The 14,195-nt window shown below is 45.8% G+C and overlaps 1 protein-coding gene across 1 annotated transcript in view; it reads right to left on the bottom strand.

The window, feature by feature from the left end:
- The window catches only part of LOC106600659 (acid-sensing ion channel 2), a 418,168-nt gene extending 404,945 nt beyond the window's left edge, over positions 1-13,223 (bottom strand). The window contains exons 1-2 of the mRNA XM_045715389.2: positions 12,943-13,223; positions 11,597-12,217 (exon numbers count right to left, since the gene is read on the bottom strand). Coding sequence (XP_045571345.1) covers positions 11,597-12,172 — 576 coding nt within the window. The 5' untranslated portion in view covers positions 12,173-12,217; positions 12,943-13,223. The remainder of the gene's footprint in view (positions 1-11,596; positions 12,218-12,942) is intronic.
- Positions 13,224-14,195: the final 972 nt, after the last annotated feature.

Genomic DNA, 14,195 nt, shown 5'->3' with positions numbered 1-14,195 from the left:
TAACTAATGAAACCCGCAAAGTAGCCTAGACGGAAAATTACCCAATTATTCCAAAACTGCAGCTCATTGTTGGAACACACATTTATTTCTCGACATCAATCAACCAGTCTATTTTGAATTTGTGCTAAAACTGTTGTCGTTTTGTCAAGGAATGTAGCTTGTATATCCCATCAGTTAGATACGTGTTTCTAGTTTTATAGGTCTGTATCTGTAGGTGCACACAGCACGCTTGTGTAGATGGAGCGGCCGGAACGCAATTGAGTGACTGAGACAAGGTGGGTTTATTTTCTGCTGTGTCCCACAAATGAACATGTACTAATGGAACCCTGGAGTCAAAGCAAATTAACGTTGTCTTCAAGACAACATTTTGATCAAATAGTTTTACAGTATTTGAATAAACATTGATCTCTGGTTAAAGATGGAGTTTTAAAGACAGTTTGAGTACTCATGTCCATCCCGAGCTGTGATCAGTCACTCAGAGCACACACAAATATACAGTACGTGTTAGTAATGTGCAAACTAGCACACTCGCATGCATGCACACACACATTGACACAAACACACACACACACACACACACACACACACACACACACACACACACACACACACACACACACACACACACACACACACACACACACACACACACACACACACACACACACACACACACACACACACACGTCTTGAATAAGTAACTCTGTGGGGACACCCAATTCAGTCCCATTCACAATCCTATTTTCCCTAACCCTTACCCTAACCTTAACCCCATTTACTATTATTGTGGGGACTTCTGGTCCCCACAAGTATAGTTAAACACGTCCATGCTTACAGCAACAGGAGCCAACCTCTTAAGGATCGGCCACTTTTTTTCAATTTTTACCTAAAATGACATACCCAAATCTAACTGCCTGTAGCTCAGGACCTGAAGCAAGGTTAACCCATTAGGGCTAGGGGGCAGTGTTTACACGGCCGGATAAAAAAACGTACCCGATTTAATCTGGTTACTACTCCTACCCAGTAACTAGAATATGCATATACTTATTAGATATGGATAGAAAACACCCTAAAGTTTCTAAAACTGTTTGAATGGTGTCTGTGAGTATAACAGAACTCATATGGCAGGCAAAAACCTGAGAGATTCCTTTACAGGAAGTGGCCTGTCTGACCATTTATTGGCATTCTTTGACATCTCTTTCCAAAACAAAGGATCTCTGCGGTAACGTGACACTTCCCACGGCTCCTATAGGCTCTCAGAGCCCGGGAAAAAGCTGAATGTTGTCATTCCAGCTCCAGGCTGAAACACATTATCGCCTTTGTCAAGTGGCCGATCAGAGGACAATGGGCTTAGGCGCGTGCACTGGTCGCCCCCGTCTTTCTTTTTTTTCCTCTATTTACCGAAACGCAGATTCCCGGTCGGAATATTATCGCTTTTTTACGAGATAAATTGCATAAAAATTGATTTTAAACAGCGGTTGACATGCTTCGAAGTACGGTAATGGAATATTTAGAATTTTTTTGTCACGAAATGCGCCATGCTCGTAACCCTGATTTACCATTTCGGATAGTTTCTTGAACGCACGAACAAAACGACGCTGTTTGGATATAACGATGGATTATTTGGGACCAAACCAACATTTGTTATTGAAGTAGAAGTCCTGGGAGTGCATTCTGACGAAGAACAGCAAAGGTAATAACATTTTTGTTATAGTAAATCTGATTTTGGTGAAGGCTAAACTTGCTGGGTGTCTAAATAGCTAGCCCATGATGGCTGGGCTATGTACTTAGAATATTGCAAAATGTGCTTTCACCAAAAAGCTATTTTAAAATCGGACATATCGAGTGCATAGAGGAGTTCTGTATCTATAATTCTTAAAATAATTGTTATGCTTTTTGTGAACGTTTATCGTGAGTAATTTAGTAAATTGTTAGTAAATTCCCCGGAAGTTTGCGGGGGGTATGCTAGTTCTGAACGTCACATGCTAATGTAAAAAGCTGGTTTTTGATATAAATATGAACTTGATTGAACAAAACATGCATGTATTGTATAACATAATGTCCTAGGGTTGTCATCTGATGAAGATCATCAAAGGTTAGTGCTACATTTAGCTGTGGTTTGGGTTTATGTGACATATGCTAGCTTGAAAAATGGGTGTCTGATTATTTCTGGCTGGGTACTCTGCTGACATAATCTAATGTTTTGCTTTCGTTGTAAAGCCTTTTTGAAATCGGACAGTGTGGATAGATAAAGGAGAGTCTTGTCTTTAAAATGGTGTAAAATAGTCATATGTTTGAGAAATTGAAGTAATAGCATTTCTAAGGTATTTGAATATCGCACCACGGGATTAGACTGGCTGCTGCGTAGGTGGGACGATTTGGTGCCACCTACCCTAGAGAGGATATGCATATTCTTGATACCATTTGAAAGGAAACACTTTGAAGTTTGTGTAAATGTGAAAGGAATGTAGGAGAATATAACACATTAGATCTGGTAAAAGATAATACAAAGAAAAAACCAACCGTTTTTTGGTAATTTTTTGTACCATCAATTTTGAAATGTAAGTGAAAGGCCATAATGTATTATTCCAGCCCAGGTGCAATTGAGATATTGGCCACTAGACAGCAGCAGTGTATGTGCAATGTTTTAGGCTGATCCAATGAACCATTGCATTTCTGTTCAAAATTTTGTGTCAAGACTGCCCAAATATGCCTAATTTGTTTATTAATAACTTTTCATGTTCAAAACTGTGCACTCTCCTCAAACAATAGCATGTGATTCTTTCACTGTAATAGCTACTGTAAATTGGACAGTGCAGTTAGATTAGCAAGAATTTAAGCTTTCTGCCAATATCAGATATGTCTTTGTCCTGGGAAATGTTGTTGTTACTTACAACCTCATGCTAATCGCATTAGCCTACATTAGCTCAACCGTCCCGCAGGGGACGACCAATTAATATAAAGCACACATACATGTATTATGTGAACAGTACAGAAACACACACTCTGTCCCATACTTCTGTGTCCATGATGAAGCACGTCTCCAGGCAGGCTGCTGAGGTAATGGGCCATATTCATCTTCTCTCTCTCTCTCCTCTCTCTCTCTCTCGCTCTTCCTGCTGGCTTTACCACCTAGTCCAGCTCTCTCTATTCCTGCTGGCTTTACCACCTAGTCCAGCTCTCTCTTTCTCCCTGCTGGCTTTACCACCTAGTCCAGCTCTCTCTTTCTCCCTGCTGGCTTTACCACCTAGTCCAGCTCTCTCTTTCTCGATGCTGGCTTTACCACCTAGTCCAGCTCTCTCTTTCTCGATGCTGGCTTTACCACCTAGTCCAGCTCTCTCTCTCTCCCTGCTGGCTTTACCACCTAGTCCAGCTCTCTCTTTCTCCCTGCTGGCTTTACCACCTAGTCCAGCTCTCTCTTTCTCGATGCTGGCTTTACCACCTAGTCTAGCTCTCTCTTTCTCGATGCTGGCTTTACCACCTAGTCTAGCTCTCTCTTTCTCGATGCTGGCTTTACCACCTAGTCTAGCTCTCTATCTCTCTCTCTCTCTCTCTCTCCCTGCTGGCTTTACCACCTAGTCCAGCTCTCTCTTTCTCCCTGCTGGCTTTACCACCTAGTCCAGCTCTCTCTCTCTCCCTGCTGGCTTTACCACCTAGTCCAGCTCTCTCTCTCTCCCTGCTGGCTTTACCACCTAGTCCAGCTCTCTCTCTCTCTCTCTCTCTCCCTGCTGGCTTTACCACCTAGTCCAGCTCTCCATCTCTCCATGCTGGCTTTACCACCTAGTCCAGCTCTCTCTCTCTCCCTGCTGGCTTTACCACCTAGTCCAGCTCTCTCTCTCTCTCTCTCTCTCTCTCTCCCTGCTGGCTTTACCACCTAGTCCAGCTCTCCATCTCTCCATGCTGGCTTTACCACCTAGTCCAGCTCTCCATCTCTCCATGCTGGCTTTACCACTTAGTCCATCTCTCCATGCCTTGACATCCCATTTTCTCTCACCCTCTCTTTACTGACTGACTGGGGCTTCATCACGTTCTCTTTTTCGCTCACACCCCTCCATCTTCACTGACTCAAGTGCTCCCCTTCTCTCTCTCTCTCTCTCTTCGAAAACCGCACCACTATCCAGAGACCACCATAATTCACTACTTCACATTATCCACACTATTGCAGTGTCTTTTAAATAAACAGCAGGACATGCACATTTCAAGCCAGGCCTCACCCCAGGTTTATTCTGCTGAACAGGTTGCTTTCCTGTCTCTGGGGTGTTTTAGAGGGGCGGACCAGGGAGAGTGAGTTAGCAGTGGTTCCCGTGCCCTTTAACAGACTGAGCGGTGCCCTGTAGGGAACGTAAAATGGCTTCGTAATGGCACATTAACGATGAATGGATCCATTCACATTAAGGATGTAATATGATGCATGGGGATTTCAAATGGAGTGAAATGCACAATTTTAAAACAAATTCCATTTTTAGTGAGAGGGAACATAATGTAGCCTACCCCCTACCTGTTGGTGTTCTGTGCTGCTCTGATGGTGGGACATTTTTACATTTTAGTCATTTAGCAGACACTCTTATCCAGAGCGACTAGGGTTAAGTGTCTTGCTCAAGGGCACATCGACACATTTTTCAGTCGGCTCAGGGATTCGAACCAGCGACCTTTCGGTTACTGGCCCAACACTCTTAACCTCTAGGCTATCTGACACCCAATAAACTTACTTCAAGTGAATATATCCCTTCATAGGGATCAAGGTTAAACTAAACACAGACACAACAATGTAGACATAGGCAATTGGCCATGTAGCTAGACTAATCTATTACAGCCAACCAGTCACATGAGGCCACAGGTAGTGTAGTGCATAAATGCGGTGCTGAAAATACACCATTGTGGTTGTAATCCTTGGCCTGGCTGGGTCAGATGTATTGCTAATTAGCATCGGTGTGATACAGAGCACCTAGTCTGGCTGCTATCATCAGGCCATGCTGGCTGGCTCTCATTAAGGTTGAGTGTGTGATAGGGCCCACCCTGGCATCAATCTGAGGGGATGCTACTGTAGAACTATCACATTGAGCTGCATTCAGTCTGGCAGACACTGATGTAGCCTGTCACTGTGATCAATCAGCGTTTAATCAGGGCTGTAATAATCACACAGAGGGAGCATTACTTAACACAATCAGAATCACATTCACACATTATAAACACACACACACACACACACACACACACACACACACACACACACACACACACACACACACACACACACACACACACACACACACACACACACACACACACACACACACACACACACACACACACACACACACACACACACACACACACGGCTCCAGCCTCACATATAGGCTACACAGACTTTTCAATTATTCAAATGTATTTACATTTAGAATCTAACACTCACACAAGAGCAATCTGTTATTCACATGCGTAAATACATTTGAAATGTACACAAATACACTTTCACTACAATGGAAAAACACATTTGTGCCTTCTCTTTTGTGTAGTATTCTATTCTGTTCCAGTTCCATCCGTCACATCACGCTGACGCCCATGTTCCCACAATCCTCCCTGCGGTCATTCGTCACAATGTCACTCAAACTCTGGTCCCTGGAGTGTCATGGTAATGCTCCAGTGTGTGTGTGTGTTTCTATTTCTGTGAATCTTTTTGCCTTGGTAGAAGGATATATATTTTTTGTGACAAAGGCAGGGGGAGAGTGGAAAGAGAAAGAGAGAGAGACCAAGGAAACAGGCAGTGGGCAGAGATTATGACAGTGCATTCTCTTGTAGACTGCCAACATGATTCAGATTCAGAGTGTTTAACAGTCACATGTACAGGGTTGTAGGTGTGATTGCAGGGTACAATGAAAATCTTAGGCTCCAAGCTCCAACATTCTCCCTGACACAGGTCAACTGCGAGTCACAAGACAAGAATAACTCAAAAGCCACTGAGAGTATATTACTCGCTAATGTTCAGTCTCTGGACAATAAAGTAGACAAGCTCAGGGCAAGGATCTCCTTCCAGAGAGACATCAGGGACTGTAACATACTCTGTTTCACGGAATCATGGCTCTTTCCAGATATACTGTCCCCGTCCATACAGCCAGCTGGGTTCTCAGTTCATTGAGCAGACAGGAATAAAGAACTCTCCGGGAAGAAGAAAGGTGTGGTTGTATATTTCATGATTAACTACACACGGTGTGATTGTGATAACGTACAGAAACTCAAGTCCTTTTGTTCCCCCGACCTAGAATACCTCAGAATCAAATGCCAACCGTATTACCACCCAAGATAATTATCTTTGGTTATAGTCACAGCCAAACTGGAACCCATATATCCTGAGGCTGCATTTATTGTAGCTGGGGATTTTAACAAAGCAAATTTGAGGAAAACACTTCCAAAGTTCTATCAACACATTGACTGTAGCACTCGCGCTGCTAAAACACTAATGACTCCATTTTGCTCATCCCTTCCTATAGGCAGAAATTCAAACAGGAAGTACCCGTGCTAAGGTCTATTCAATGCTGGTCTGACCAATCAGAATCCATGCTTCAAGATTGTTTTGATCATGCGGACTGGGATATGTTCCGGGTAGCCTCTGAGAATAACATTGATGTATACACTGACACGGTGACTGAGTTCATCAGGAAGTGTATAGCAGATGTTGTTCCCACTGTGACCATTAAAACCTACCCAAATCAGAAACTGTGGATAGATGGCAGCATTCGCGCAAAACTGAAAGCGCAGATCACTGCATTTAACCATGGCAAGGTGACTGGGAATATGGTCAAATACAAACAGAGTAGTTATTCCCTCCGTAAGGCAATTAAACAGTCAAAACGTCAGTACAGAGAGAAAGTGGGGTCGCAATTCAATGGCTCAGAGACAAGACGTATGTGGCCGGGTCTACAGACAATCACGGATTACAAAGGGAAAACCAGCCACGTTGCGGACACCTACGTCTTCCTCCTGGACAAGCTAAACACCTTATTTACCCGCTTTGAGGATAACACGGTGCCACCGACGCGGCACACTCCTAAGGACTGTGGTCTCTCCTTCTCCGTGGCTGACGTGAGCAAGACATTTCAACTTGTTAACCCTTCTTAAGGCTGCTGGCCCAGATGACCTCCTTAGCTGTGTCCTCAGAGCATGTGCAGACCAGCTGGCTAGAGTGTTTACGGATATATTCAATCTCTCCCTATCCCAGACTGCTGTACCCACTTGCTTCAAGATGTCCACCATTGTTCCTGTACCCAAGAAAGTAAAGGTAACTTAACTAAATGACTATCGCCCCGTAACTCTCCCTTCTATCATCATGAAGTGCTTTGAGAGGCTAGTTAAGATTAATTTCACCTCTAACTTACCTGACACCCTAGACCCACTTCAATTTGCATACATCCCCAATAGATCCACAGACGATGCAATCGCCATCGCACTGCACACTGCCCTATCCCGCCCCCAGGTGGTGAAGGTAGGAAACAACACCTCCACATCACTGATCCTCAACGAAGGGGCCCCACAAGGGTGCGTGCTCAGCCCCCTCCTGTACTCCCTCTTCACCCATGACTGCGTGGCCACGCATGCCTCCAACTCAATCATCAAGTTTGCAGACGACACAACAGTTGTAGGCCTGATTACCAACAATGACGAGACAGCCTACAGAGAGGAGGTGAGGGCCCTGTCAGAGTGGTGCGAGGAAAATAACTTCTCCCTCAATGTCAACAAAACGCAGTGGAGAAGGTGAAAAGCTTCAAGTTCCTTGGCGTACACATCACAACCATCTGAAATGGTCCATCCACACAGACAGTGTAGTGAAGAAGGCGCAACAGCATCTCTTCAACCTTAGGAGGCTGAAGAAATGTGTCTTGGTCCCTAAAACCCTCACAAAGTTTTACAGATGCACAATCTGCACAATCTGCTCTCCAGAGAGTGGTGCAGTCTGCCCAACGCATCACCAGGGGCACACGGTCTGCCCTCCAGCACACCTACAGCACCCGATGTCACAGGAAGGCCAAAAGGATCATCAAGGACATCAACTACCCGAGCCAGGGCCTGTTCATCCCGCTATCATCCAGAAGGCGAGATCAGTACAGGTGCATCAAAGCTGGGACCGAGAGACTGAAAAACAGCTTCTATCTCAAAGTCATCAGACTGTTAAATAGCCATCACTTGCCGGCAACCACTCTTTTACTCAACCCTGCACCTTAGAGGCTGCTGCCATATATACATAGACATGGAATCACTGGTCACTATAATAATGGAACATTAGTCACTTTAATAATGTTTACATCCTGCCTTACTCAATTCATATGTATATACTGAATTCTATTCTACTGTATATTAGTCAATGCTACTCCGACATTGTTCGTCCAAATATTTCTATACAGTACCTGTCAAAAGTTCGGACACACCTATTCATTCAAGGTTTTTTCTTTATTTTTACTATTTTCTACATTTTAGAATAATAGTGAAGACATCAACACTTTGAAATAACACATATGGAATCATGTCGTAACTAAAAAAGTGTTAAACAAATCAAAATATTTTTCAACAATGACCCAACACACCTCCAGGCTGTGTAAGGGCTATTTGACCAATATGGAGAGTGATGGAGTGCTGCATCAGATGACCTGGCCTCCACAATCACCTGACCTTAACCCATTTGAGATGGTTTGGGATGAGTTGGACTGCATAGTGAAGGAAAAGCAGCCAACAAGTGCTCAGCATATGTGGGAACTCCTTCAAGACTGTGCAAGGTTGTCATCAAGGCAAAGGGTGGCTACTTTGAAGAAACTCAAATCTAAAATGTATTTTGATTTGTTTAACACTTTTTTGGTTACTACATGATTCCATATGTGTTATTTTATAGTTTTGATGTCTTCACTATTATTCTACAATGTAAACAACAGTAAAAATAAAGAAAAACCCAAGAATGAGTAGGTGTGTCCAAACTTTTGACTGGTACTGTATTTCTTAACTCCTATCTTTTACTTTAGATTTGTGTGCATTGTTATGAATTGTTAGATATTACTGCACTGTTGGAGCTAGGAACACAAGCATTTTGCTACATCTGCAATAACATCTGCTAAATATGTGTATGTAACCAATACAATTTGATTTGAAGAAACGTCACCAGTACATAAATCACTACAGGGACTAGCAAGTATGACTACAGAGCATTCTTAGGTCAATATTTACACCCAAAGGATCCAACAGAGTTAACAGGAAATTACATATTGTCCAAACAGAGATTCCCAAAAGATTACTAGGTTACAGATTCACCATTGAAGAATGACTAATTCCTGACAGAATTATAAATGAGTCACTGAGACCACCCCAATAAAACCAGTGAAGCTATTACATTACACATCACTGTTGCCTTGCCAGTTAGTCTTTGTGCAGTGACAGTGAGTGTGTCCCGAGATGAAAAACCAAGATATGAATCCATCTGTGACTACAAAACTGGGCGACCTGGAAGCCTCAACTCAGACAATCTACAAGCTGCCAGTATGCTAGTTTAGACAGAGAGTGATGTCTTTGATATTCTCCTTTAATGATAAGAATGATTACACTCCTCAAAGGGAACCTCATCAAAGCAGATCAGAGCCTAAAGGCATGTCTACAGCAGGGCCTATGTGTGTGCTATGGCTCTATGGCTACAAGACAAAAAGCACTGAGGAAAACTCATTAGCAGCAACCTGTACATATACTACAGCCTGTGCATGGTCTGGAGAACTTGTGGGCTACAAACTGTAGCTGGGTAAGAGTTGTAACTGGGCAAGAGCTGTAACTGGCCAACAAGACCTGTACGTGGACAAGGGCCGTAACTGGCCAACAAGACCTTTACGTGGACAAGAGCAGTAACTGGTCAACAAGAGCTATTACTGGGCTACTAGAGATGTCCCTGGGCAACTAGAGATGTCCCTGGGCAACTAGAGATGTACGTGGACAAGAGCTGTAACTGGGCAACAAGAGCTGTAACTGGGCAACTAGAGATGTCCCTGGGCAACTAGAGATGTACGTGGACAAGAGCTGTAACTGGGCAACAAGAGCTGTAACTGGGCAACAAGAGCTGTAACTGGGCAACAAGAGCTGTAAATGGCCAACAAGAAATGTAACTGGCCAACAAGAGCTGTAACTGGCCAATAAGAGCTGTATGTGGACAAGACCAATAACTGGGCAACAACAGCTGTAACTGGGCAACAACAGCTGTAACTGGGCAACAACAGCTGTAACTAGGCAACAACAGCTGTAACTGGCCAATAAGAGATGTAACTGGCCAACTAGAGCTGTATGTGGACAAGAGCTGTAACTGGGCAACAACAGCTGTAACTGGGCAACAAAAGCTGTAACTGGGCAACAACAGCTGTAACTGGGCAACAGGAGATGTAACTGGCCAACTAGAGCTGTATGTGGACAAGAGCAGTAACTGGGCAACAACAGCTGTAACTGGGTAACAAGAGCTGTAACTGGGCAAATACAGCTGTAACTGGCCAACTAGAGCTGTAACTGGGCAAATACAGCTGTAACTGGCCAACTAGAGCTGTAACTGGGCAACAACAGCTGTAACTGGCCAACTAGAGCTGTAACTGGCCAACTAGAGCTGTAACTGGGCAACAACAGCTGTAACTGGCCAACTAGAGCTGTAACTGGGCAACAACAGCTGTAACTGGCCAACTAGAGCTGTAACTGGGCAACAACAGCTGTAACTGGCCAACTAGAGCTGTAACTGGCCAACTAGAGCTGTAACTGGCCAACTAGAGCTGTAACTTGGTAACAAGAGCTGTAACTGGCCAACTAAAGCTGTAACTGGCCAACTAGAGCTGTAACTGGGTAACAAGAGCTGTAACTGGGTAACAAGAGCTGTAACTGGCCAACAACAGCTGTAACTGGCCAACTAGAGCTGTAACTGGGCAACAACAGCTGTAACTGGCCAACTAGAGCTGTAACTGGGCAACAACAGCTGTAACTGGGCAACAACAGCTGTAACTGGGCAACAAGAGCTGTAACTGGGCAACAAGAGCTGTAACTGGGCAACAAGAGCTGTAACTGGGCAACAACAGCTGTAACTTGCCAACTAGAGCTGTAACTGGGTAACAACAGCTGTCATTCCATGAAATCTGAAATGATATCACATGTGTTCAGCCCAAAGACAAACTACTTATTCCATATTTATGGGGACTATCAAGAGACTTGTAGCACAGACTGTCAAAACCCCAAGAGCTCTCCTGTGGATGAAATAAAGAAGATAATAGCAGGACAGCTGCAGAGTGTGTGCTTGCAGTACACAATCACTCAAAAACAACCTGTAGATGGAAGCACAAAAATATCAAGAGAAATACACAGCAGGGGACCCAGTGCACAGTAGCATGGGAGGAAACAGCCTCAGCTACCAACATACATCAAGACAACTCAGAGGGAAAAAACCTCTACCAGTCTTTGAAAACTTGTAGACCATATCACAGAACACACATTAACACTTGACAGACAAAGCCTTCTGAGTGAGAGACTCAACTGCGCTGCAGTAGCAGCAGATCTGACCCATGCCAGACCTGAGCAAAGACAGGGAGACTATGAGTAGACTTACGATTTTGAAGTCTTTGTGGCTGCACTCCTGGCCTTGGTATCGGCAGTAGAGCATCATCTCCTTAAGGTCGTGGCCCACCCTCTCGGTGAACTCACGCATGCTGAAGGGCTTGGGCCTGTAGGCGGTGAAGTTGGCCTTGTCTGTGAGGAAGGCCAGGACGTGGGGCTCGGCCAGCTGGGGCTCAGGGATCCTCAGGTGGACGTCCAGCAGGGCCAGCAGCTCCCCAGCGTGGTACAGGTCATTGCGGGACAGGCGGCTGAAGCGGTAGGCATTGAGGTTGCACACGGTGACGGCAGGGAACACCAAGCTGCCCGACATCACGGCATCCACGCTCGTCACATGGGGGTAGGAAAGGAAGTAGGCCAGGCGCTCGGCACTCTCCAGGGCCAGGAGGCCCAGGCAGGCCAGCAGAGCGGCGGCCCAGAGCAGGCGGCGAGGTGTTGGTCGGCCGTAGGGGAAGATGAAGCGCAGGCCGTGGAGCGTGCTGGTGTGGGAGAAGGCCTGCCAGGAGGACGGGTGCAGACTGGAGCTCTCATGGCTCCCCTCACTGCCACAACTCTCCTTTAGGTCCATCATGACCCCTCCGGTCCCACAGCCAAGGACGCCCCAATACACAGACACCTACAGAGACACACACACATACACAGAGAGAGAGAGAGAGAGAGGCAATGCAATGAGAGCCCTGAACTACCACCTAGAATAGGAACACATAATCACACGTTCAGTTCACACAGAGAAAGAGAGAAAGGTGAGAGGGGGAGTGTCCCAAACATACACACCTGCAGCACAGAAAGAGCGACAAACACAGAGACACAGAGCAAAATAAAGCAACCCAGAGAATCAAGCCAAAGACAGACCTACAGACAGAGAGAGAGGAAGAGCACATGAGGCAGAGATCTTCACAACCCCCAAGTCCTTACTCCAGATAGAAAAGAGAGAGCGTGAAGAATAGAAAGATGCACACCCAGGGCATCCCTTCCTTCCGTGCCTCCACTCTTTCTCTGTCCCTAGTTACTCTGGATGCCAGCCTCTCTGTGCCTGAACCCTCCCCCCTCCGCTCCTCCAACATCCCCCCGCCCTCTCTCCTTCTCTCAGTGACCGTTTTCGTTGTCAGGATCCCAGAGGTAAGTCCACTGTGACACAGAATGAGAGAGTCATTTAAGCCACGAGCCAATCAAAGCCGCCTCTGTGTATTCAGTGTCCCCACTTCACACACACACACACACACACACACACACACACACACACACACACACACACACACACACACACACACACACACACACACACACACACACACTCAACTCTCTGGATCTCCCTGTGCAACTAATGACAAGCCTAAGCACCTCTCGTTCAGCCTAGCGAGATGACATCCAGCCTGTGTGTGAGTGTGTGTGAGTCTGAGAGTGTGTGTGCACGTGAGAGAGAAAGGGAGAGAGGGGGAGAGAGAGGGGGAAGGGAGGGATGGAGATAGAGCCACTGATGATCAGCGCCGCCAGTTTGTCGCGCATGCCGATCCAAACTCCTCCCGTTCTCCTCTGGCCAGACGCATCCGCTGATTCCGCTCTCCCTCCTCTTCCCAGCTCATCCATGGAGCCAGTGAACAACAGTGGAGCCAGAAGAGACGCGCAAGCTTACACACGCTCGCGCAGAGAGAGAGAGAGAGAGAGAGAGAGAGAGAGAGAGAGAGAGAGAGAGAGAGAGAGAGAGAGAGAGAGAGAGAGAGAGAGAGAGAGAGAGAGAGAGAGGGGGGGGGGGATAGAGCACACACAAACACACTCCTCTCCACAGTGAAGTCTCTAATTGAATCTGCTTCTGTTTTTCTTTCCCTCTTGCTCTCATTTTTCTTTTCCGCCCGCCTGTTTTCATATTCCCCATCTCACCACTAACTGACTGATGGATGGATGCAGGACGCAGATTGTCAGGGAGACGGATGGTTAGGGAAAGGTGGAGGAGAGAGATCACGCATGAGGAGTGGTGGAGAGGGATGGAGAGAGACAGAAGGAGGGGGGGGGGGTGGCAAGGAGAGGGGAAGCAAGAGAAAGAGAGAAAGTCTCCACTCCCCCACTGATAATAAACACTGCATTTTGTGCCCAGCGGGCAAGGATTGCACAGAGATATCACACAGGGAGGTATGCAGAGACATAACCCCAAATGTGTGTGTTCTGTGTATCCCTGTGTATGTGTGTTAGCGTGAGTGAGATATCACAAAAAGTCTGTATGAGAGAACTTGTGTGTTGAAGCTACATTTGACCCAGAGATATGTAACAGTGTGTGTCGGTAGAGGGGGTGGCAGGGGTATAGCGTGGAGAGAGCAGGGCTGCATGTGCCAAGTAATACAAGGAGACAAGTGGAGACCGAGGGGGACTGAGAAGAGAAAGGAGTGTGGCAATGTGTGCAAAAAGAGAAGAAGAGACAATCGAGGGAGAGGAAGAGCATAGTAAATGGAGAGGGCTACTAATTTGATGAAATAGAAACAGACATGGAGTTAGGAGCTGGGGAGTGGTGAGAGCATGTACGTGGCTAGCCAATAAGAAGATAATTATAAACTGGTTGGTTCGAGCCCTGAATGCTGATTGGCTGACAGCCGTGGTATATC

The sequence above is a fragment of the Salmo salar genome, chromosome 03 (assembly GCF_965601325.2).
Source record: "Salmo salar chromosome 03, fSalSal1, whole genome shotgun sequence".
In the NCBI taxonomy this organism is placed as follows: domain Eukaryota; kingdom Metazoa; phylum Chordata; class Actinopteri; order Salmoniformes; family Salmonidae; genus Salmo; species Salmo salar.
The sequence above is the reverse complement of the archived record's forward strand: the minus strand, read 5'-3'. Positions and strand labels throughout refer to the sequence as shown.